A 27,231-nucleotide genomic window follows, 5' to 3' on the forward strand; every position below is an offset into this window, starting at 1 on the left:
TCGTTTATTATTTTACAAAAAAAGATGGCGTAAAAATATTCTAAGACGTATGCTAATACTGAGACGATCAGGCATAAACAAGGTGTGAACTGGATAAAATCTAATACATATACAAAGAAATCTCTAACATCGAATATCAAGCTTGTTTTTAAGTTTTCAAACAAGTGACATTTCAGCCTGACACCCCATTCAGAAAGATTAGAAAAATCTGAAAAAACTGAATTTCAAAATGCTCAAAATTATGAATAAAGCGCTCCGTATTACACCTTGTCTAAGGTTTGAAGTGTTTTTTTTTCCATTAACAGTAATCTTAGTGCAAGATTCTTTTTCTGAACTTGACAATAGAATTCAATTAGGCCTACCCAATCTTTTCTAAGCATAGCCTAGGATTAAAAAGTGGTATCCAATTGAGCAAAATCATGTAAAATTCAAACCCTCACACCTTGTTACCAAAGAGGAATTGAGAAGAATTGTATGTACTAGTGAACAGCTAAAAATTTAATGGCTATTATTAAAATTATTTAGCCTAAGATCAAATAGCCTATTTGAAATTATTAGTTTCTTGACCCACAAAAAATGTAACTTTTTTGCTTGATATTTATTCTATAAATAACAAATATTAGGCCTAAATGTATTTTTTTCATTGCAATTGCTTGTCAAAACAGAGACCACATTTTAATTTATGCTCACAAATTATTAGGCCTAGTGAAAATTTTACCTAGAAGGCAGGGCTCTTCTTATGATCCTCACATTGCATCATGCTGTAGTAGAATAGGGGTGGTCCAAAAACCCATCTCTCTTTTTCCAGAATGCTGAAGAAAAGTGGTCTTTTACCCTAAGACCAGGCCTAAAATACATCACAATTATGTCCCAGCCCATTTCTCCCTATAATTCTTGAATATAGTCTAGGCTGTAACTTATAGAAAACCTTAAGGATTTTACCAATTATACTTTAGTCCCTAATGCACTCACAGCTCCCAACTTAGCCTACCTTAAATCCTTAAATTGCACTTGCTAGCAATATGGGTCCAGTGTATGCCAGTTATTGATGATAGGGCTACAGGACATCAGCTTCATCCCATTGTGCAAGCCATAGTTTGGTCTCCCATTCCTTATCAAGATTTGCTTTGAAACTGTCAACAGATGGTGAATTTACTGTCATTTTGCCCAGATCATTCTAAAGGCTTATGATGCAGTTAGAGAAGAAATGGTTTCTCATTCCAAAAAAGCTTTGCTGAATGGCCCCTGGTTCTTGATGACTGGAAAGGCTAGAATAAGTCTTTGTCATCAGACTAGAGCAGTTTGTAAGTCATTTTCATATCACCTCTTTGCTGATGGTATGTTAGAGTTGGTAGCTTGAGGCACTGCAGTTGGTATGCATACTCTTTGTCTTTGAGCCCCTTTAGGCATTTAGACACCTGTCTTTGGACAGACATAAGGGCCATCTGTTCTGTTTTATTAATTGGCATAGTGACACACATTCCAAATTCTAATCTTGGTCTCACCAGGCTGTTGTAGAGTTTTGTGATTATTGCTGGGGATCTACTCGTCATTGTGCATTTGAAGAGACCAAGAGTTTGGTTTGCCTTTGCTACTGCAGCTTGGGTGTGGCAGATGAAATTAAGCTCTTTGTCTAAAACAACCCCCAGATCTCTTTCAGAGGTACTCTCAGAGAGTGGCTGTCTCACACCAGCATTTGCTGACATAGAGTATTGCCATTGTGGGTTGTTTCTTCCAGAATGGAAAACCTTGCACATATCTACATTGAACTTAAACTTGAAAGATAAATGCAAGCATACCCAAGTATCAATTCACAAAACTAAATTTTAAGTTATTTTACCTCTAGTACAACAAATTTATAGTCCATTTCTTCTTTAAATAGTGATTTAAAAAATATCCTAACTTAAGATTGTAAAAACAATTCTTAGGCCACCCACTCTCCTCTGTTAATGATGAGCAAGATCTTGGTGAGCAAGATATTGACAACAATTTAAAATTCAGCACACATGCTAAGAGATCTGCTGCTGGGGCTAGTTGGACCTTGGGTTTGATTAAGCATACCATCTCTACTCTTTCTTCTAAAGTCATCAGTCTTCTTTATAAGAGACTTCTGCGTCATAAGCTTGAAGTTTAAATTTCACTTTCCTCTTCACATTTTTAAAAAGATATAAAAGTTCTTGAAGATGTCCAGAGACATGCCACTGAAATGATATCTGGCATACAAGAGCTTTCTAATCCAGTAAGACTATCAAAGTTGAATCTCCCTACACTTGTGTACAAGAGAAATAGAGGGGATGCCATTTTAGCCTTTAAGTTATTGAGGGCTAATATTCTCCCAGCATTATTCCCTACTGTTAGCACCAATTGAAGAACTAGAGGTCATCAACTGAAACTTGTCAAGCAGTCTGCAACATCTAAAGTCTGTACTCAATTCTTCTCAACGCATATTGTGAACAATTGGAACAAATTATCTAATGAAACTGTTAGTACTGAATCCATTGATGTTTTTAAATGAAGGCTAGATGCTGAGTGGTCCTCCAAAGAGTGTGAATTCAATTGGGATGCTATCAAAGATGGAGTAGCACCTGGTCATCAGTGATACTTACATACAATTAATCATCATTCCGGAGCTCTACAAGGAGGAATCTTAGATTGCTCCTAGCTGCAATTTAAGGTAAATCACAGATGGTGAAGGCAAGCATAAAAGAGCTCTACTAGTCACAAAGATAATTCAATTTATGTCAGCAAAGGGAATTTGACAAAGAAAGATCATATCAAGTTACAAGGAGGGGAGATTTGGCTTCTGTCAGCAAATGTATTTTGCAAAGAGATGTATCAAGTTACAGGAGAGATCAACTTTGGGTTCCTTCTGGGTGTTCATATATTTGCACATTAGGGGGGGGGGTAAAGTATTGGGACAGTGTGAAGTCAGAAAACAATTCTTACTTCATAATATCAGAGTAATTGTAGCTAACATATTTTGCATGCAGATCTGCTGTACTTAACCCCCCCTCCTCCTAATGTGCAAATATATAGTTCAAATTTGTTTCCAAAGTATTATATTTTATCATACCTGTATTTTATTTGGATTAAACTAACTTCAGTTCTTGAGCTGCTGAGGGTATAGCATACAAGTACCCCTGCTCACATCAATAGAACTGTGTTTTCAAAGTATCATAAAAAACAGACAACCACAATTAATAAAACTTTCTATTCTCAATATGGACTATACATGATTACTGTAGATTAGCTGCAATTTCAATCTTTACTGCTTCTAGCCAACTGTCATTTTCCTTCTAATTTCACCTAAACATTATGACTAGCAGTTCTGTTGCTACCAGGACTCTGTGCCCCCACCCACCAGTCCAAATACTAATGAGTATTTGCCTACTATATAAATAACTATTAGCTTTTAGTCTTAGTGCCATGCTTTATGCTTTTGCTCATTAGTATTTGGACTGGTAAGTACTGTCAAATCAAAGGCAGTTATGTGGTATCCAAACTATACTAACCTTTTATAGGCCCACTTTTAGTGTCTATTCCTTTTATTTTTGAACCTTTTGCTGTTTATAATCCTTCTTTCTTAATCTATTGGTATGAGTGTATCAGTGACTTAAAATTCTTCCTACAAATTGAGGGCTAATTATTGGTGTCATTTCATTCAGAATTAAGGGGGAAGGGGTTGGATATGCTCTGTTTGTCCCCTAAAATGCTTTCACTTATTTTAGAGAAGTGTTTTGTCTACAATGGCTAGCACATATCTCTTTAAAAATCAACTAATAAAAATAGAAATAGTGAAGGTATTTAATTAGAAAAATGTTTAATGGGGGAGGAGTTGTTTTAGAGTAGTATTTCTTTAAAATAGTTCAAAATCAACTAATAAAAATAGAAATAGTTTGAAAGTATTTAATTAGAAACATATTTAACAGATGCAGTTTGAAATTATTTAGTTCTTCCCTAATCTATTTGTATGAGTATATCAGTGATTCAGAATTCTTCCCACAAACTGGGGACTATTTATTGGTGTCATTTAATTCTTAACAAAGGGAGGAGGAGGGGTTGGGTAGCCTCTTTTGGTCCCCTAAAGTGGCTGGCTTTCAGCAGTTTTAGAGCATTATTTCTTTAAAATGACTAGCACAGGTCTCTTCCAAAATTAACTAACAAAAATAGAAACAGTTTGAAAGTATTTAATGAATCCACGTGGAATCAATTTTTGCAAGTTGTTTGTAGTTTCACTGCAACATTGGTAATCAACAAGGTTCCATTTTCCAAAGAGCCATATTTACACTTTAAATTATTGCACACAGGAAAAAGACTGGCCTTTTTTTTTAGTTGGAACATAGTGAAGAACAATCCACATTGTCAATAATGGCTGTGCAGCCAATAAAAAAAATGTAATTTTTGACAAAATTGCCTTATTTAGTGCTACCACTTTTGACTCTGAAAGAGCACTAGAACTTCCAATATCCAATTGAATGAGCCCTCTCATATATTATATGTTGCTAATTTACATCCCATGTTAGTTCCTGTATTTTGGCATGTTTTCTTTCCTCTGTTCTTTCTTCTGCTTGTTATTGTGTTTATATCTGTTTTGCTTCATACTCATGTTCCTATGCTCTTCTATTTTTGCTCCTGCATTTGGTATTTTTTTTTTTCTTAGAATTGATAGGCTTTGACAGTGGTATGACCTCATAAGAGCTATTTGCTGTTTTGCCATGGAAAGCACAGTTGACAGTTCAGCTATGTTGTTTATCACAACAAAGGTACATATACAGTAATGCACATTTCTATCTTCTCCATTGAAGAATTTCTGGGTACATTTCTCCTTGGTTCCTCCTTTGTGTATACACAATGACAATTCTTTACTGATGGTTAGTCATAGATGCAGTAGGAATGTAGGAGACCTGTTTCTAGGTGTTTTTGAAACATGACTCAATTAGTAAACTTTCACTAAGCTTTAATGAAGCAAATAATAGAGATAACAAAGAATTATTGCACAAACACTTAATTAATACAACTTTCCATAATTAAATAAAAATAAATTTCCTTAAAGTATGTTTAATTTTGATCTAATCTGATTGAATGCCAAGTAGTGAATGACGCTATTAGGAAATTCATCAGTACTCCAATACTACTTCCTCCCCTCACCATGTCCCATGTGTTGCAATGTGTCCCATTTCTGAAACAAACATGCATTACTGTTGAGATACCTTTACTGTCATTGTTTATCAATAGTAGTTTTTTTTTTAATGGTTCACTCTATGCTAGGTTTTAGGTTAGAGAGAGCAAAATCTATTTTCTGTGTGAGATATACATACAAAAGTCTGTCTATTTGGAAATTAATTAATACTCCAATGCTAGTTCCTCCCCTCACCATGTCCCATGTGTTGCAATGTGTCCCATTTCTGAAACAAACATGCATTACTGTTGAGATACCTTTGCTGTCATTGTTTATCAATAGTAGTTTTTTTTTTAATGGTTCACTCTATGCTAGGTTTCAGGTTAGAGAGAGAAAAATCTATTTTCTGTGTGAGCTATACATACAAAAGTCTGTCTATTTGGAAATTAATTAATACTCCAATGCTCCAATGCTAGTTCTTCCCCTCACCATGTCCCATGTCCATCAAAATGTGTTGCAATGTGTCCTATTTCTGAAACAAACATGCATTACTGTTGAGATACCTTTGTTGTCACTGTTTATCAATAGAAGTTTTTTTTTTAGTGGTTCACTCTATGCTAGGTTTCAGGTTAGAGAGAGCAAAAGCTATTTTCTGTGTGAGATATACATACAAAAGTCTGCTTCATTGACAACTTTTGTTGCCTCCTTATGAAGAAAAAATGAAACTAGAAATTTAAATTTGAAATCAATAAAGCCTCTCCCGATTTTTTTCTATGATCCTCCTATATATACAAAGTGGCTGGGTAAAAAAATCTGTAAGAGACATTGCATTCTTTACTAAGTGGACACAGCTGGTTATACTTTGATTCATAAAGGCAAGTTAATTATAAATTTAGTCACTTTTTTGCTTATTTAGAAAAGTTGCCTCTATTTTTACTTTTGACCTGTTGGCAGACTTGTTTTTTTCTTCCTCTTCTAAAAATGTGTGAAATCTTCATGTATGTCTTCCTGCATCTTTTACTGCTTTAGTTCCTGTGTCCAGTCTTGTGCTTCTTCCCTAGAGAGAAATAAAGTAATGACAAACCAAGTTTTAAATGCTTGGAACCTTTTTTATTATAGCTACATTAATTTCCACATTTCAAGTGATTAAGTACAACACAAATATCAGAGGCTCCAATTATTGTGGCTAATCTATTAAGCTCTCATGCATCTAACCTCAGCTGCAATTTATGCTCAAGTTTAAAATGGAGGCTTCCATCTTAGCTATGAAAAATTTCATTGGAATAGCTAACCCAATCACTTTCTTAAATTAGTTGTTCAGGTTTCCCAATGGTTTTTGAAGTACAACAGTTTTGTCAGATTTTTATGAAAATGTCTTTTTTAGTTGCAATTTGCTGATCTTTCCTTCCCTAGTTTTAAATGAGGTTTTTTCCTATACTTTCCATTTCAGCATCCCCATTGTCTCTGATGAATGGAATTCATCAGTTAAACTACAGGTTTTTAAATGTTTTTATTACCTATGTACCAAAAATCTTAAGTTTAAAGAAGAAGATTAAGTACAGAATTTTTCCAGAATCTTCTAGGGTAGGAGAAAAATTGAAGCATGGCTTTAAAAATGATGTAAATAGTTTTGTCTGTAAAGTGGTGACATCTTATGCAAAGTGGTTTTCAAGTCCCCAAAAATCAGCTTAATATGATGTTCAGCTATTAAATCAAGGTTATTTTTTATTTATTTGCTTATAATGTTTTTACTGTCAGATGGTTTTGGTAATACTTCTGTTTTGTTGTCTGTAACTTTCAATTTTATTTGTACTATTTATAATAGTCTGATTTGTAAGGAACAACAGAAAGAAACAAAAAAAATAGTTAGGAGATTGGACTCAGTTGCAGCAACCTGCTGTATGGTCTGGAATTTAATTCCAGTGATGGGATTATGCAAAAGTGGCTCCATAACAATCCAAACAACAAGAAGAGAGAGTTAGCAAAATTCAAGTGAAAATGCACACTCAGTCTTTGCAACACAATCTGCTTGAACCTGACCAGTCAACAAGAATTAGAGGACACACCATGAAGCTGTACTGTGAACAAGCCAACACCAGACTATGGAACAACTTCTTTTCAAATACAATCATGGGGCTCTGGAACTCCCTAAGGAAAGAAGCAGTCTCTTTGCTTAGGAGGCCTTCAAGGGAGCTGTGGACAAAGATTGGTTGTCCAAGCCATGGGTTTGAGAATGGGATGCAGCCAACATGTTAGCTCAACATCTTCACTAACCAGCACCTACAGGATAATACCTTATTTACTGGACAATGTGTTTTAAGGCAATTTAAAGTAATAAAATTTAAGACCCAGGCATGTAATTTTTCTTAAGTCTTCCTCTCTCCCTGCATTAAGATGATCTGCTATTATCTATTTTCTCTATCACAAAAAGGCTGCCAAAATCAAAGTAAAGTCAATTATTGCCAGGTTTCAAAAAGTAGAAGCATAGATAAGATTTTGTTTGGAAGAGGTTTCAATCCACTTAAGAAGGTGGAAGGAGTTGGTCCTGTTGGGCACTGTAAAGTGTTGCAGCAATGTATCAATAGATTTGCCAACAAAATTATTGCAGGGGAAGCTATTTGGCATTGTTTCTTTGCTGTTGATCAAATGCTGTGATTTGTTTTAAGTTTTATTGTCACTCATTAATTTCATCTGAAAATACTTGTTTTTTAATATTAAATGTCTGTTTGTTTTTAATGCCAGACCTGTAATTATAAAAATTTGAGGCTCACCACCACCCTCTCAACCCCCATTCTGTACACTAAAGTCTAATGTTTGCATAACAATGCTCTGAGAAAAAGAGCTCATTTAGCCATATTTGACTTAGAAAATAATATAGGACTCTACGAAATAAGCAGGGAAAAAACCTGCTCAGGTGCCACCCTCTCACCTTTAATCTTATTTATTTATTTTCATATTTAAATATTCAAGTGCATCTTTTGAAACATTCCACAACCAAGAGAGGGGCCTAAAATATCCAAAATTAATTCTAGTGTCATTATTAACATGTCTGTCAAAGGAATTATTCTACCAAGTTGAGCACAGGTGAGATATATATACCCCTCCTTCTTCTGTGAGTGTCAGAACACGATTGGAATCTTTTCAGTTACACTTTAAATGTGTATGCAGTAAGAGGGAAATATTACTCAGCAGCACCTCTATTCAGGCTTGGTAAAATAAAATATTCCTGAGAATGAAGGGGACTAAGGATTAAATTCCCCCCCCCTCACCCTTTCCTTATGTATCTAAAGAATCCCTCACTGAAAGTAATAATATTGGGGTGTTTGTGTCCTCTTACCAAATTCAAGCATTCCTCTCTCCCCCCCCACCTTCCCCCTCTCACACACACACACTCACAGATCAATCTACAGGCTTTCTTCTCAAATAGCTGGTATGCAAGTAAACTATGTACCACTACATAAATTTTTGAAGCCTCTAAAAATTAACTCAGTCACATGTAGCCTAAAAATAGTGGTCAATATTGACCATTTATCTTGTATGGACTGCTATGTATTTTCAGGAACAAATGCGCCTTCAAGTGGCTTGATCTTGAAATTGTACTTCATTTTGACAGACAATGAAAAAAAAGACAGAAATTAACAAATAAATCTGCATAACTGAAGTCTGTCCAAAGCAAAACATAGCTATCCAGGATTCAGAAATACATATCTCCTACTATGAAGTCACAGCATCAAACCTACTAGAGTGTGGCAGAGGGTGCATCATCTATGTCAAAACTGGGTGTGAATACCAGCAAATCTCTCCAGGAGCAGATAGTGCCAAGATCAGACTAGAGACACTCTTCATAAAGGTGTCCAAGGCAATTTTTGGTTGTGTCTATAGGTCACTGTCACAAACAGTTGAAGAAAAAAACAGAATCCCTACACATCCTTAACACTAAGCTCATAGACATGAAACACCCAATGTACATACTAGGCTACTTCAATTTCCCAGAAATCAAATGGGATGAAAACCAAGCACCTAATCAATCCCTTTGTCAGTATGCTCAAAGACCATTGTCTGACTCAGTTGGTAAATTGACCAACCAGATTCCACCAAAACACAAAGGAAAACACCCTGGACTTAGTGCTAACCTGCAGTCCTGAGACAGTATATCAACTGAGCTCACTCCCACCACTAGGAAAAAGTGACCACATCACTCTACTTGTCAAGCTGAACCTTAATCAAACAAAACCACAGCACCACAACAGAAAGGAATTCAGAAAGTTCAATAAATCAAAGGCTAAAGAAACAGTTGGCCAAGTGGATTGAACTTGCTTGCAGATGGGAGAGACCTGTGACCAGAAATTTGAACTATTCCGAGACATGGTTCATAGTGCTGAAAGCTTATCCAAAACAAAGAAAAGCTGTCACCCACAAACGCTACCACATATTAACCCTAAGCTGAAGTGGGTGATGAACATTAAGAGTCGAAAATTGATGAAAATCAGAAAACTGGAATCTCTAAACTTGGACACACAAACTGCTAAGCTGCAGTACAACAGAGCCAGAAACAAATTCCGCAATCCAGCAAGATACGCTGAAAGAGAACATGAGAAAAAGACTGCAAGTGAAGGAAAAACAGCTCCTAAAAAGTTCTGGAAACACATCAACTCCAGACTCACATCAAGGAGATAAATACCAACCCTGGTCAACAAAGAAGGATCGACGGCCACAACACAGTCAGAAAAGGCAAATGCCCTCAACTCCTTCTTCAGCTCAGTTTTTAAACCAAAACAAGATGATCCAGATGTCACAAAGAAAAGAGTAACCACTGAAATTACACTCACAAAAGAGGAAGTAATAAACCAACTTAAGAAATTTTCAGACAGACAAATCAAAAGGCCCAGATGGAATTGAGGGAGTATGGCTAAAGAAATGTGCTGAGTACATTGTTGAGCCACTGCTGGAGATTTTCCAGACATCTATAGACAAAGGGGAGCTGCTAAAAATCTGGCATGAAGCAATTGTTATGCGCATCTATAAGAAAGGGGAAAGGGCAAATCCAGAAATTTACAAACCAGTACGTCTCATGTCATAGGTCTGTAAAATAATGGAAGGATGTATCAGAGACTGCATACTGCACCATTTCCTAGAGAATAAACTGATAAACCAAGATCAGTACAGGTTGCTTCCAAGCAAAAGTTGTACCACACAACTATTAGACACGCTGAATGAATGAATACCCAAGCTCTGGAAGAAGGCCACAGTATCCTGGGAGTATTGTTTGATGTTGAAAAAGTATTTGAGAGCATCTCCCATCCACATCTCGTCGAACAGCTACAGGATTTCGGTTTCCAGCCACAACTACTAAACTGGGTTGAGTCTTTCTGGAAAAACAAACACAAAGAGTTAGGGTTGGTGAGACCCTTTCTGAAACAGCAAGAGTGACAAGTGGAGTCATTCAAGGTAGTGTTCTTGGGCCCCTCCTGTTCACACTATTTATCAACAAAATTAACAGCGGCATTTCAAGCTCTACCAAGACTTTTGCAGATGACACAACTCTACAGAAAAATGGCATCACACATGGACAAAGACATCATTCAAGAAAAGTCAACAAACTGACAGAAAACCTGAAAAACTTTGGGCTAAATTTCAACAAAAGTAGTACAGATCGGCAAGAGAAAATAAACAGCTCCACAGTTAACTGTAAAAAGTAGAACAGGTTCAAGGGTACCATTAGAGACAGTGGAATCAGAAAGAGACCTTGGAATAGTTATTGACTCTTAGCTTAAGTTTCATAATTACACAAAAAAATAGCTTCGAAGGCCTCTCAAATCACTGGTCTCATTGGGCGGAGCTTCAAGCATCTCGACAGCAGACCTTTGTAAAGCTGTACAAAGGGTTAGTAAGGCCTACTATTGAGTATGGTAACGTCATATGGGGTCCTCACTATAAAACAGACTCAGCCAAGATAAAAAACAAGTTCAAAGACAAGCCACAAAGCTTCTTCCAGGCTTCAAAGAGATGAGTTATGAAGAGAGGTTACAAAAACTGCAACTTTCAAGACTCAAGTACAGAAGAAAAAGAGGAGACCAAATCCAGATGTACAAAATGAAAAACAAGTTTGAAAAACTCATTTTCGAAAATTACTTTCAGCTCCCCAAAACCCCAAACTACACGAGGTCACTTGGTCAAGATGTTCAAATCCCATGCCCTAAATAAATCAAGAGCCAGTTTATGGAGTGTAAGAGCTGTAGATGACTGGAACAGTCTCCCAAAAAGTGTTGTGAAAGCAGACACCCTAAATGCATTCAAAAATGGACTCGGCCGATTCTGGAAAGAACACATGTACACACACGACTCTTAAACATCTGACTTTATTGACTTAAATCTATTAACACTACCATTTGTGCACACTCCTCCGAAGTTGATGTTGTGGTGGGGCTCCACTGGCCATACACTCTGGGGAGGTCCTTACCCATGGTTTAAATTGCCGCATTTCAAATATTCAAGTATCAGAGAAACAAGACTTGACGAACCAACCGATAGCCATCTAGAGAGTGCCATAACAGGGATCTTTCCCCAAAGGCACTGAAGATTCTGCAAGTTAAATGCTGCTAAGAAATGACAAATACAGGCTAGTACCAATGCAGTTTGTATTGCCATGAATTGGTAAGAGTTTATAAATTAATGGACTTTAAATAAACCAGTGTTGTAGTGTACATAACAGTCTTTGCCATTTCTGGGAAGTCTCTAGCCCCTCTTGAAGCAATTGCTTTCACATGGCTTCCATCCCAAGGATTCATAAGCCCAGTCAGACTTTGAAGGGATTTGCTGACTAGAACCAAAGTAGCCATAACATTAGTTCCAATTGTCTATTACAATTTAGTCCTACTTCTACTATTTATCAGGCTGCAGCTTGTAACTGTAAACTATAACCAAATCAGGAGAAAGTACTGCCCAGTCCTGAATATTAACAGTAACTTGTTGTATTGCTCCAGATTAGACTGGACTTAGACTATCAGTGACTGGACTTAGAGCTCAAGGGTCCCCTCTTCCTTCTGATCTAAGATTTCTTCTCAAGATTGCTAATAGGTTTGCATACGTTTACCCAAGACTGGCAGTTGTGGATTCTCATAGGCTTTTGATATTGTTTTCAATTGTCTCATATCCTAGCAGTTCTGAAACTGTTTTTTCTTGTTATTTCTCCTTGAAGGAAGAGGTTTTGTTAGCATTTCTGCTGTTGCTTACAAGTTGTGGTGCTAGCACCAACAGACTGTGGCCTCAGACACTGCAAGAGATAGCATTTCTTTGTAGATACCTTTTTTTGACGTTTTCGTTAAAAAAACAAAATGAGAAAAAATAGCAAAATTACCCCTCCCCCTTAAATTTTGAAAAATACTTTTTTTTGTATATTCACTTACGAAAGGATCTTCACCCAACCCTAAATTCTTGTGAATTGGCGCTCCTAAAAATTATTCAAACATTTAATTCCTAATGATTGTTACAATGCAATTAAAACTAACAATGGATCTTTTTTGTATCAATTCTCTACTTAAAAAAATTCATATGTTATTATCTTGTTTTATTAAAGGCCTTCTAGAATATGATATGTTTTTTTTTTTTTTATTCATGAATTTTCTAATTTTTGTCAAGTAAGATCATGTTAAATTTGGAACTGCAAAGTATTTTTGAACTAGGTTTGACTACTTTTTAGTGCAAACAGGTAGATTTGCATTTCAGGTGACCTAGGCCCTTAAAAATATATTATCTAATTCCTTATCTATTAAACATAATTCATACATTGCTGTCAATTTTCTCCTCACCCCTAGCCTGAAAGTAATTCTTTCAGACGTATCTAGAGCAGAGGTAACTGATATTTCTTTTAGTTCACTGATTTGTTTTTCAGCTTATCAGTGAATTCAACATATCTACGATTAGGAAGTAACTAGTACCTTCAAGAGACTAGGTCTGTATCCTCATAATGAAATGGACAGTCTGGGATTGGGAAGCTTTAATAATCTCCTTTTTGTCTTTTTGGCCAATACTACTACTACTAACAACTCACCAAGTTGTTAGTAACAACTACTAACAACTCACATCACCAAGCCGCCTGAGGCCAACACAGCTACGCACGCTCCTCCTCACCCCAATCTATTCAAAGTCTCCATTTTTACACCCTCCCACGAAGTTCCCATTTCCTTTAAATATTTCTTTATGACGTCATCCCACCCCAGACGAGGACGACCTGCTTTCCGTTTTGCCCTAGAAGGTTGGCCAAAAAGAACAATATTTGGCAATCTGTCATCCTTCATCTGCACAATATGCCCTAGCCACCTCAACCTTTCTTTCATTATAGCCCTAGAGAGCAGCATTGAACCACATTTTTTGTATAGCCTATTGTTTGAAATACGGTCTGTCAGCCAAGTACCCAATCCTTAAGCAATTTCTCTGGAAAACATTTAGCAAATCTTCATCCGCTTTTCGGAGCGTCCATGCTTCAGAGCCATATTTGACCACTGTCATCAATGTAGCTTCTAATATTCCAATCTTGGTTTGCAGACTTATCTTCTTATTCTTCCAAACTTTTTTTTAACTGTGAAAAAAACACCCTGAGCCTTGGCTATTTTAAAACATCTTCACTGCTCCCACCATCTTTACTAATAATACTACCAAGGTAAGTGAAGCTGCCCACCTGATCAATCTTTTCACTACTCAACATCACCTTTTCATCTTCACTTATTCCTAGCCTTAGTGACTTAGTCTTCTTAACATTACTTCTCAAACCTATTCTAGCATCCTGAACTCTCAAAACCCCATAGACTTCATTCATTTTGCTTACCCTTTCATCTAGGATGCTTACACCATCAGAAAAATCTAACACCAGGAAACTTTTTCCTCCCAATTTGAGTCAGTGGTTTCCTTTTGCCTTTCCTGTGCTCCTTAAGACGAAATCCATCAAAATAATCCATATAAAGGGGGATAGAGCACAACCCTGTTTAACTCCTGATTTAATGCAACACCAGCTGCTAACCCCATTTCCTCCCTTAAATGCAGCAGTGTTATTCTTGTACATAGCACTAATCACTTTAATGTATTTGTCTGGTATACCATACAAGCATAAAACCTTTAGTAAAGCTCCTCTACCAACAGAATCGAACGCTTGCTCATAATCTATAAAACTGAGGACCAAAGGTGTTTGACAACTCAGGCACTTCTCAATAATTAACCTAAGAGTGAAAATTTGGTCAACACATCCTCTACCTTTTCTAATACTGCACTGTTCTTCTCTTAAAACTTTGTCTACAGTATCTCTCGGTTTAAAAAGTATCATATTACTAAGTAATTTACTACCTACAGAGGTCAGACTAATGCCTCGATAATAACCACACTTACTTTTATCACCTTTCTTATAAACTGGCTTAATTAAGGTTTTCCTAAAATCATTAGGTACTTCCCCTTTTTCAAAAGTCATATTCATAATCTTCAGTAGCTTATTTCTAACCTCAGAGTCACCATATTTAAGAAACTCATTTACCACCCTATCAGCACCTGGAGCCTTATTATTTTTTAATCCTTTTGATACTGTTGCTAATTCCTCCTCACAAAACAAATCTTCTTTCACATCCAAGGTATCACAAACTTTTTCATTTTCCTCTATATCTTTTCCTGCAACTCTATCTCGGTTAAGAACATTCTCAAAATTTTCAGCCCATCTCTCTTTAGTTTTTTTCTGATCGCTAATTGCGGCCCCATTCCTATCTTTAACTGTGCCAAGTCCGGATTGACTACTCCCTCTCAATTTGTTAACACGCCAGTACAATATTTACTATAATGCCGTCTAGCTGCATCTTCCAGATCCTCGGCAATTTTATCCATGGCTCCCCCTCCACTTCACACCTCCTTAGTTCATATTTTAATGCTTTCTCCACTTTCTTTACATTCCTTTTGTTTTCATATGATCTATCACTCAGATAATTCTTGTACAAGTCCTTTCTCCTTTCTATTAAATATAGAGCTTTTTCACAAATTATTCCAACCATCTTCCACATTATCAAATTTTAAACTCAAGTTTAGTATTCAACTGTTCCTGGAAAGTTACTCTCAAATTCTCATCCTGTAGTCTACCAACATCATAACTTCCCGGGAGGTAGCTACCCTACCGATATTTCAGTTTTAAATTAACCCTTGACTCTACTAGATGATGATCTTTACTTTTAACATCAATAACAGCACCCCTATATACCCTAGTATCTTGTATTGATCCTGCCAGTCTTTGGTTTATAATAAAATAATCAATAAGGTTTGCTGTCTTGCCATCACGTGAATACCACGTTAACTTAGGGGCCACTTTATGACCAAACACCGTATTGGTTATAACTAGATTGTTATACCCACAAAATTACAAAAGTCTGTATCCATTACTATTTTCTTTTCCTACACCAAATTTACCTAGGCTAGGATACCTTCTATCCCTATTTCTACCAACCTGGGCCTTAAAATCTCCCAGTAAAATCATCATATTTCTACGTGGGACCCTGTCTAGTTGCTCCTATAACTGTAAACAAAATTCATCTGAGTCACTAGTATTTCCGTCAGTTGGTTCTACAGGGGCGTATACTACTATAACGGATACCCTGAAGTTTTTAGTCATAAAATGAGCAATTAGTATTCTATTATTATTATCTTCCCAGCCTAAACAAGACTTAGCAGCTTCCTTATTTATCATGAGCCCTACTCCCTATGCTTATCCCCAGGAGTGTATCCAGGATTTTTTTTTTTATGAGGATTACAAAAAACGTAGACAAAATTTATTTATATGTATTTTTGTTATGTTTTTACGAGTTGGACAAAAATTTCGGGGGTGTTCAAGCCCCCTAAACCCCCTCCCCTCCTGGATATAGCCTTGCTTATGCCCAAAGGAGCTGTTTGGATTGGATTTTGTATCTCTTGTCACTCTTCTTTTGCGATGCCTGTTATTTTGTCTTTTGGTATCACAATTTCATCAACAATAGAATTTTCTAATAATTTAAAATTTGAGTAACTTGTATGACAAGTTGTTTTCTAGTGAGCCACCCACTGAGCAGAATTTCTTTAGGGCATGGAATCTTTTTGAGGTTTGGTTCGGATTTGCTTTGTCTTCTTGTCTTGGTACTTGAATGTCTCTGAAGCATGTGTGAAGTGTGTGTTCATATTTTTGGTCTTGGTATATTGTTGGATAAGTGCATTTGGGAAGCACTAAATACTAACAATAAGTTGTCTTTCGACATAGTTACCATTTTAGTTACCGTTTTAGGGTGCTAGCTTTGTATTCCTTCATCATAGAAAGATGCCACCAGCTACTAACAGCTTCTTTCCCCATGCCATCTTTGTAGAAGTCGTGGCCACCAAAAATAAAGTCACTTTATTATAATAAAGTCACTATATAATTAAGTCACTATATAATAAAGTCACTATATAAAGTCACTACGTTAAAAAGAAATGAAGTCACTAGGTGCCTGGCACATGTTAAAGTGGCTAAATGAAACTCTTGCAATGCAAAATCTGTAATAAGCTGTTCAATTTAAGTTTTATTTTGTGTCCATATGTGTGAACTTTTGCTACCCTAGGTTGCACACAGTTTTCTTGAAGATTTAGTTCCTTATTTTCCCATCATTTCTCAGTTACTAAAATTCAACAAAGACGACCAGGGGAAAGAAACTGTTAACACATAACTGTAATTGCAGGTAGCCTTCTTTCTAAGTTGAAAGAAACTTGTGCCCTGCTGTGACAAGTGCTTTATTAATAATGGTTGGAACTCTAAATACAAATATTCAACTTGCTTCCAACAAGATACCGAGTGATTGTGGAAGAACAAGTCGAGTTTTTTAGTTTTTTATTTCATTTTATAGGTGAGTAAGATTGCAAATAAAATCTGCACAAGCAAGAAGAAGAGATTAATAAAGACTATTCAGTGAAATGATTCCTTTTGAGTGTTATTTTTAGGTACAATTATTACTTAATAATAACTATTACTTAATAATTATTAGGTATAATTATTAGCATGAATGTATGCCCGATCAATTTTTCAGTTGCAATTTTTCTCTTAGTACTGTCCCTACTCCCAATTACAAATACAATTATCAAAATTAGCGGTTTTGTTGTTCTCATTTAAACAACAATTCTAATTTTCAGGGGGCAACCAATTGCAGCATTTTCAGATCAGCTGGGTGATTTAGGAAGTGGAGCTGGCCGAGGAGGAGGAGGCGGTGGAAGTATCCGCGAAGCAGGTGGTGCTTTTGGAAAAAGAGAAGCTGCCCAAGAGGAACAATATTTTCGGAAACTAGTAAGATAGATTTTCAAATAATTGTAAACCCATGTATTTTTTTTTTTTTTTTTTTTTTGTATAATAGCAGCAAACAGTCTTGTCATTCATCCTGTTGCAGCTGGAATTGGGTAGCATTGGGTAGTATTATTATTGAAGTAATATCATACTCAATATATATCCGCTTTGAGCTGATATGTTTGGATTTATGATTACAATACAACTACTAAAGTAAAGTTGAAAATCTGCCATCATTAACTTTTTTGATTTTGACAAGAATATTTTGAATAAACAAAATTTGCTTTCATAGCATGCAGTGTAAAGTGCATCGAAATTCAGAAGAAAGAGAAAGATACTTTTTGAAAAAAAAAACTGGCATGAGGTATGGTATAGGCTACATAGGATGGGTTTTTGGGTGCAATTTCTTACAGCCAATTCTGTAAAAATCTTAAGTTGCTCTGTCTCAGGAATTTTTCTAGATTTTGTATTGATTTTGTTTTATTCGATTGGCAATGATTATTTAGATAAATCAAATTATTTGTTTAGAAGCATAAAAAAAAAATTGCATGAGGTATGGTATAGGCTACATAGGATGGATTTTAGGTGCAATTTCTTACAGCCAATTCTGTAAAAATCTTTTAAGTTGCTCTGTCCCAGGAATTTTTCTAGATTTTTTTATTGCTTTTGCTTTATTTGATTGGCAATGATTCTCTAAATAAATCAAATTATTTGTTTAGAAGCATATGCCATCGTTTTGTGTTTGCTAAAAAAAACGATAAACACTAAAAAAAAAAATCAAATTTTTGTGATTAGTATTTCTAAATTAGGAAGTAAAAAATCATTTTTCTTATTGTTGATCTAATTCTCTGAACAAAATGTGTGTCAAATTAAAAAAGACAGTGATAGTAATTAATTGAAACCATCCCAAATATAATTGCACAGAGGTTTAATTCCAATATTAGTACAGGAAAATGAGCTCCAAAAAGAGGTCGACCCGAAACAAATTGCAACAGAAATGATTTTTACACCATCTTGTAGAGAAAAAAAACCTGAACAACATATAAATTTTCGCATATTCTGAGTCGACGCAAAATAACCGTTTTTTGGCTTTTAATGCGATTTTTTTTACGTTTTCCGGAAAAAAATATAATTTTAGTATCCGACCGTTTTTCTTGAAATGAAGTATGATTCTAACCCAAAATAACATGGCGAGACCGAAAACGAAGTCGGATTTAGCGTAAGAAGCACCATAAAAAAAGTAACTGTATTTTTTCGACTTTTTTCGCCTAAAAAATACAATTTTCGTTGTAGCCCGATTTTCTTGAATGAAAGTGTGGTTCTGACGTAGAATCACGCGCTGAGATCGAAAATAGAATCAAATATGTTGGTCACTGAACCAGAAAAAAAATCATAAAAATTAAAGAATGATCTACATTTTTTTAGACAATAATTCTTGAAGGTGAATTAAAAACCGAACTGGTTTTCGGTGGTCAGTATCGTAAATCACACTTAAAACACTCTTCGTATACAATTTAGGGTCAACCCAGAGTGTCTAATCTTCACAGTCTATTAAATAGAATCAATCTTATAAAAAATACAAAATAGAGAATCAGATTCCGACTAGTTTCACAACTTTTTCATTTGGAATGGATTAACGACTAGGGTTCTAGGTTCTCTTCATCATTGTTGCTGTCGAGTTTTGGGGCGTTGGAACACATTGGTCCCTTGCAGGTTCTGCATGCTGAAGTACAAACTAAGACGTTTTTAAAGCAGCTAAACCTCGTTGAATTACACTGTACACCACAGGAGCACTTCAAGATCTTTAGGAGCATACGCGGGGCTGGTGGGAGGTTAGTGGTTAATGAGTACAAGAAGTCATCTTTATTCTTTCATCCCCATTCCTCGGCTTTCAGTTCCGGATCCGGCTCCCCGGTCCATACCTGAACTTTATAAAAAACTCTATAGCTATGAAACTTGGCTGCATCAGAAGTTGGTGTCAGATGTTCTGGGTGAACAAAAGAGTTTGCCGTTGTCACTTTCTTTTCAAAAACTTCTCTGCGGAGTTTGTTCAAGTTCCCTCCTTTCGACGAACCGTATATGATCAGCAGGGCGTCTTCGCAGGGCGTCCATGTCGCATGGCCTGGTCTACAATAAAAAGCAAAGTGGAGTAAATACAGGTGTCGTCACTAGCTGGGAGATCGATCATTGGGAGGAAAACAATAGACGATTTCCCTGGGTGATTCCCCACCATAAGTGTTTGCTGCGTGTCATTCCAACCCGGCCTTGGAGTTTTCAGGTACCAGGAGGAATGCCAGAGGATTTCAAGGGTAGAGTTAACAACTGGTTGGAAATCTCTCAGACCTTCATATCTGATTCGCGGGAGTATGGAATCATCTGATTTATGGTGCACAATGCATATCTTTTGAACATTTCTTATGTCATCGGCAGTGGGATTAATCCTAGGAATGCGTATTCTAGCAGAAGTTGATGCTGGTGTCACAGAGGCAATGATACCCATACCGTGGAAAGTATTGTTGCCATCGAGAGTGCAGATATCATGATCCACGTTGTCGGCAACGTGGTGAATAAACCCGCCAGGGAGAATTTCATCCAGATCCTCAACTGCGCTGATGGCTGAACATCTTTCGAATTGCCGAACTTCATAGTACGACGAAAAGAATCCCAATGCGTTCAGAGTGTCGATGAGATATCGCGACGCAAAGTGATGATGCATCTGTACACCCAGACCTATTTGCAGAGGTGCAATTACAGCTTGTGGTCTAGCTGCTTGTATGATCGCATGACCAATACTAGCAATTTTGAGGTCTACGGTCTTCCCAACAAATATTTCCCGAAGAAAAAGTCTGAGGCTGTCAGGTACAAAGTTCACAGCTTCTGAAGTGGTTGACAGTTTTTCTAAAACGTCGTAGTCGTCTTTGTTTGTCTGTAGGCCTTTTATGTCGTTTTTCAACAGTTTCGCTGCAGCGCAAAGCAACTGTGCTTTTTCCTTCTCGGGATCTGCAGATCTTGCTTCCACATGAGACTGATTTAAGATTGATGACGCAGTATCCGTGAAAGTCACTACATTCGACTTTCCGTCGACAGTCGAGATGAGAATTCTAGTACCGAAGTGCTCGAGAATCTTTTTCTTCATATAAACATTGCTGTAAGGTTCAACATCCACTTCAAGAGCGTCACGCATCTTTTGAACTACATCACTGACTGTTGTCTGTTCTTCGTCATTCCTTTCAAGAAACTGCATCGCTTTTATGAAAGCATTCGTTTTCACCTCGTCCTCTGGTCTGCCTGACCTTATTCTCTTTTTTTCAGGCTCACAGTTCATGTTCTCGTATTTGAATAGAATCTCTCAGCTTGTCCGAAAGTTATTGCTGCTAAACTGATGGTACACGGCATCAGCGGCATGATGGTCTGGGACGGTGCATATCCTTCGGAAAACACTGACTGCCCAGTCATCATTTCTCAGTTCGCATGTTTCTTTAATTGTTTTGTCAAAGTCTATGATCCGAACGCAGAAAACATCTGAGCTTTTTCGGTGTGAAGCTGAGAGATCAACAGGGCAGCCACAAAACAAGCAACACTCGTTAAACCTGAACTTTGAAGTAATCGACCGCAACTCGCACTTGGCAGTGGAAATTTTAGCTAGCCACTCATCCTTTCGCCTTTGAGTGTCATTGTCAATGTTACGTTTGTGTGTATAATTTTTTCTGCATAACTCATGGACCTTCTGTCCGGCAGTGACCACAACGGTATCCCTTCGCATCTGACTAGATTTGTTAATTCCGGCAGCTCCTTTCTGTGTAATAATCATGTAATTTGAGTCGCCTTCGACATTTCTTTTGCAGATTCTGCAGTGCTCAAACTGAGTAGACATCTCGCTATAAAAAAAAAAAAGAGTTATTAAGCAAAACATATCTGATCGAAATTTTAAGAGATTTCTTTTGTTCAGCCTTTTTGAAAGGTCCAGTAATAATGTCTCTAGGGATGTCAACGTCCCCAAAGTCTTATAGACAACGGCTATAGGCAAGGCAATTACTTCATTGTTGCACATGGATACGTTATTGAGAGGGCTATGTTTGTTTGAACTTTATTTTCCAAGAAGACGAGGGATATTCAAATGAGCCTTACAGAGAATGTTGAGGAAAGTGTTGAACTAAATGAAAACACGTTATGTTTACACAGATTGTCAAAAGGGTGAAACACAGGAATAAGTAAGTATAGTAATTGGGAAAATTCAGGGACTGAGAAGGGATATGATCAAAAGACAATATTTGCATGCTACCAATACTACTTGAGCTACTACTATCATACTTCTCCATTTACACTACTGAGGGGAAAGTTGAACTAAATCCAAAGACGCTGTGTGCATGCACAGCGTCAAACTAGCCTAGCTCAAGAATTACTTGGGGTATTAAGTTGGAACTTTCAGAGAATGCTTAAAGGGGAAATATCGTCTCATCAAAAGGCAATATGCGCACACTACTGCTAACGCTACTGTTAGTGCAACATTTACTACTACTACTTCTATTGCAACTACTTTTAAAGTTAACCTGTCGTGATGATGAGGTCACCTGTTGGTACAAGGTGTATTTCAGGGGACGATTGTCTTCTCAATAGATGTCGCTGTAAAACAAAAAAAAACAAAAAACTTTAACTGACATGAAACATCAAAGAATTTGATGCAAAGCAGTAAAGTACAATAATTTACCCTTTAAACTTTTAAAGTATTCAGTTCCGAACCACCATTATAAAAACCGACTTCTTACCTGCGTTAATCATTCATCAGAACACTAGCAGATTCACCGGAAAGTGTTACTCGACTGTTAGATGGCGGACTTTTGAATAAAATTTTCCTCGGGGTAGATGACGAATTTAAATAAAGGTTATGACTGTCACTGACCGGAACTAGTTTTCTACTCGACTTTCTGTCATTACTTGAGGTCTTCGTCTAATTGATGTCTCAGTCAAATCTTGGGACTAAACTTTGAAATCTTTAAAACACTGAGTGATGACTGTGACGATTTTAATTTTTATTGCATTACGTAACCTTCGAAGTGTCTTATACTAGTGCCTAGTTCATGTATTTTTATGAACAACCGATCATTTGTTGAATAACAAGTGCCGATAGATTGTCTTTACAAAAATTACCGCAACGCATATTGATGATAGTGAAACTTTTTTGTTTTGCACCAGACACCCAATAGGACTTCATTTTCTGTCTCAGCTTGTCATTCTGCATCAGACTCATACTTCATTTCAAGAAAAACGGTCGGATACTAAAATTATATTTTTTTCCGGAAAACGTAAAAAAAATCGCATTAAAAGCCAAAAAACGGTTATTTTGCGTCGACTCAGAATATGCGAAAATGGATATGTTGTTCAGTTTTTTTTCTCTACAAGATGGTGTAAGAATCATTTCTGTTGCAATTTGTTTCGGGTCAAACCTCCATTTGCCTGTACTATATGTTGGTGTTAAAATCTCAAGAAGACTTGCCTAACTATTTTCCGTTTGGAGGGGGGGGGGGGGGAGGAGTTTGAACATAAATAAATGTGTTTCTATGCCACCATTTTTGAGCAAAGTGTGATTCTTAGTTCTCCGTTTGTATAAAAATGATTCCAAAGATACATGATTTTAATTTTTTTTTTCTTTTTTTTTTTTTTTTTTTTTTTGGCCAAAAATTGTATGTGAGAAATTGCATTCAATGAGCCTTCTTTGATCGGCTTTATCGTGACGTAGGGATATTGACCAAAAGCAAATATAGGTATTAAATTTTTTCTGTTAAATGCTTTGTATATTAAATTTAACAAAATTTGAGACTCTGAAGGTACCCCCCCCCCCCTGCCCAAAGAAATATGAACTAAAACAAAGTGAGATTCAAAATGAAGTTTAATAAGGCAGACGGAAAATGAGAGCAATATTTGTTATATATGATGACTATTTAAGGTTGGATGTCTTTCCCCTTCCCTTTTGGATGTCTCTCCCCTTCCCTTTTGGATATGACTGGTGCACTCAAACTGAAATTTAAGCTTTCTCTTTCTTTATCTTCTCTTGAGTATTTGATAATGGATATGAAAGAGAGGACCAGGAAATTTTTCCTAGGGGGGAGGATACTTAAAAGAGTGTGTTTTGACCAATCTTTTCATTTTATGCTTGTGGGGAAAGAATCTCATCCCTTAAGCCTTTATGCTCCAAAATATTTACTGTTTTCAATTCCAATGCTTTAAAAACCAATAAAATCAGAAACTTGCAATTACCAACTAAAATGTTCATTAGTTTTTAATTTACGTCTCAGTATTCTGCAAGCTATACTATATTGGCAGATGGTTATGACCTTTTAACTACGCTGAACAAATTGGCTATCTGAAAGTTTTGATTGGATGTATTTGGGGAAATGATGGCCGGGGGGGGGGGCTGGTTGCCCTCCAATCACTTTCGACTGTCAGAAAGGGCAATAGAACTTGTAATTTCTGTTCGAATGATCCTCTTTCGAAGTTTCTGCAACATCTCCTTCTATACAAAGTAACCTGGTTAAAAAAAAAAAAATACATAGTGCCCAAATCGCTCTTTACTTAGGCAGCGCGATTACGCTACCTATGATCTTCGGACTGTTTTTGGAACAAATGGCTGTCTCAAAATTTCTATCAGATGCATTTCGTGAAAATACGACGTGTGGAGGGGGGGGGGTAGTTGCCCTCTAGTCACTTTGACTCTTAAAAAGGGCACTAGAACTTCTGATTACCTATCCAATGAGCCCCATCCGAAGTTGATACGACCACCCTTTTTTATAAGAACCTTATATCCCCCAGGGCATAACTTACAACCATTACCCTGGGGGCTTTGAGCGGAGGGACCTTTCAACTATGCTTAACAAAATGGCTATCTCAAAATTTTGATTGGATGCTTTTGGGGAAATGATGGGCGTGAGAGCTGGTTGCCCTCCAATGAATTTTGGCTAATAAAATGGGCACTAGGCCTTTGAATTTCTAATCGAATGAGCCGTTTTCGAAGTTCCTACAACTCCTTCTATACAGAGTGCCCTGGTCTAAAAAAAAACACACACATTGTGCCCACATTGCTTTTTACTTATTATTGCTTTTTACTACTTATACTACTTATACATTGCTTTTTATGCATATATATATATATATATATATATATATATATATATATATATATATATATATATATATATATATATATATATATATGCAAATTAAATTGCTTTGTACATGCCTATTCATGGGGAGGGGTCCCTGTTCATGGGATCCACCAGATAATACATTTTTGGAAGTATCTGATCCTGGCAAGGTATAACAAACCCACACAAGGATAAACCCAGAAAACCTGAAAAATGAAGACGCTGCCAAATGTTACAAATCATCGGTTAAAAAGTAACTGTTATTGATCAAGTTATGTCAGTTCATAACAAAAACTATAATCACTAAGTTTTACAACTTGCAAAATGTATCAGCCATGACTTAAAATATGCACTGTATCCAAAGGACCATGAGAAGATTACCAATAATTTTCAGAAACTACGAAAAATCCACTCGCAAAAGGATGGGGCTCAATGTGGAAATTTGTGCAATTCTTCCCGAAGGCTGAACCGAGAATGGGCAAAAATCATCTATTCCTCTCTGTAAATGTTAATTGAAGGCAATGGCCGAAATTGGGGGATCTTTCATTTCAACCAATCAGTTCTTAGAGAAAATCCTACTTGTGGTCATTTAAAAATTTCTAAAGATTTTAAAGATTCCTGCCTTGCTAAAGAATGAGGTGGACCCTAAACCTGCTTGTCTCTGGGAAACACCACTTGTTTCTTGTTTAAATTTACTGCTACTACTAACAACTCACTGCATACCATGAGCTGAGGCCAACATGCGTGCTTCTTCTCCTACCCAATCTATTCAAAGCCACTCTGTTTGCACCATCCACGAAGTTCCCATTTCCTCAAATATTTCCTTACGATATCCTCCCACCCCATTCGGAGACGACTTGCTTTTCGTTTGGACCTAGACGATTCCCTGATAACTGTGCAGCAAGAAGTCCCTGGGACTTCCAGTTAAATTGAGGATTTGTGCAATCCTGGGCCAATCTTTGTAACAGTGAGGTTTAGTTTGCCAATGGGAAACTGACAAAAACTTTTGAAAAGCGCTTTGATTATGATTTTATTAACAATCTACGATTTAAGCCAGCCAGAACTACCTCGAACAAGTTTTGGATTTCGAATGTGTCTAAATGAGGGTGGTTATATTTTTGGTTCTATCAAATTCTTGAATTTGATAGAGAACTAAGACTTCTTTAGGTAAAGTTGACAGTACAGTTTACGTTAGAAAAATAGCTATACTGAGAAAGAATATGCCATAGAGAAGATGGACACCGTGCTAAGCTATTTATGCATTTATAAATGCAGTTAATAGATTATCCTCTTTTTAATATGAAACTAATTTATTTGACAAAATAGAGGTTCATACCTTTATTCATATAAGGTCTTGACTTTACAATATTATACAAAAGCACAAAAATAAGAACACAACTCTAGGGACTGATCAATGATTTCTAGGGCCTAGATGTTAGCCCCTGGAGAATATCAAGTGTTCATATTAAGATATCCTAGTGCGTCTGATGCACTAGGCACTCAATACACAGAAAAAGAGAGAATCGTGCTATACACGCATGTGTATTAGTAGAAAGAAAATTTTATTTTAAAGTTATATTGAAATGAAACAGAATCTTTTATTTCCAGCGGAGTACTGTTCCAAAATTTTGGAAAAACTTATTTATGGAAAAAGCTGCTCTTTGCTTGTGAAAAATATCTGGAATGAGATAAAAATGTGTAGGTGACGACGTTGGATAAGCATGACAATACGTCGATATATGAAAGAGGACAAGTTGTATCAGTTCCGGGGATGCTATAATATTCATCTATTTATACATGAATACAGAAGTTTGGAGCTGGATAATTTATCTTACTGTTAATAACTGAAATTTAAGAAAAGCTTCTTTAGTATTTAGTTTAGGAGTAGCGGTTTTAAGCCTCATAATCTAAGGGGAAAGGTATACCGTAGGAGTGTAAAATATAAAATATAAGAAATTTAATGTCAGAAAAACTTAGGGGGGGATTAGATGCCCTCCCTCCGCCCAAACGTAGAACCACCACTGCTGTTTAGTATGTTTGTTAGTATTTTAAAAAAAAGGTCTCCTTTGATTATTCTTTTCTAGCAACATGAACAATTAGCAAAGCTAAAGCAGCAGCTTGATGAAGAGCTCGTGTTCCATGAGTCGCAGATTCAGGTTCATGAAGAGGCAATTGCTCGTCATAAACAACGAATCGGCGATTTACACAAGAAGAAAGAAGAGCATGAGTAATTGCTGGTGTTTGTAGACTAAAGTACTGTTTTTGGCATTTTATTTACCTAATTCGAAATGTGATGTGAAATTAAATATGTGATAGTTTCATTTCTGCTTTGAAGCTTATCGTTATATTTATGGAGGCAAAGATTTTGTCCCCTAGGGTCCCCCTCCCTGAAATTCAATCGCCCTTTTTCCGGCCCTGTTTATAGAGATTAACTTTTATCTGCTGGCTGTCATTTTTGGTGCCAACATCGGAATTGCAGTAAAATTACAGAGAAATTGAACCCTATAAGAATATTTTTTTAAGGGGGAAAAGCAAGGAACTAAGGAGAATAGGATCTTTGGGGGTTAGATGCAAGGCCGTACCCAAGATTTTTTTTCGGAGATGGGGGGTTTATTCTAAAGATTTTTTTTTGGGGGGGGGTGTACACAAAAAAAAACTCAAAAAACGCA

General features: G+C 36.5%; 1 protein-coding gene across 1 annotated transcript; it reads left to right on the plus strand.

Moving 5' to 3' along the window:
- The first annotated feature begins 136 nt into the window (after positions 1–136).
- On the plus strand, positions 137–26,883 carry LOC148945377 (ATPase inhibitor mai-2, mitochondrial-like). Its single transcript, XM_089098532.1, has 3 exons — positions 137–276; positions 17,276–17,426; positions 26,647–26,883. The coding sequence occupies exons 1-3, from the start codon at positions 230–232 to the stop codon at positions 26,791–26,793; spliced, it is 345 nt and encodes a 114-aa protein (XP_088954658.1). The 5' UTR covers positions 137–229; the 3' UTR covers positions 26,794–26,883.
- Positions 26,884–27,231: the final 348 nt, after the last annotated feature.

This window comes from Artemia sp. Qi Xiang Cuo, chromosome 13 (genome assembly GCF_049724085.1).
Source record: "Artemia sp. Qi Xiang Cuo chromosome 13, ASM4972408v1, whole genome shotgun sequence".
NCBI classification, from domain to species: Eukaryota; Metazoa; Arthropoda; class Branchiopoda; order Anostraca; family Artemiidae; genus Artemia; species Artemia sp. Qi Xiang Cuo.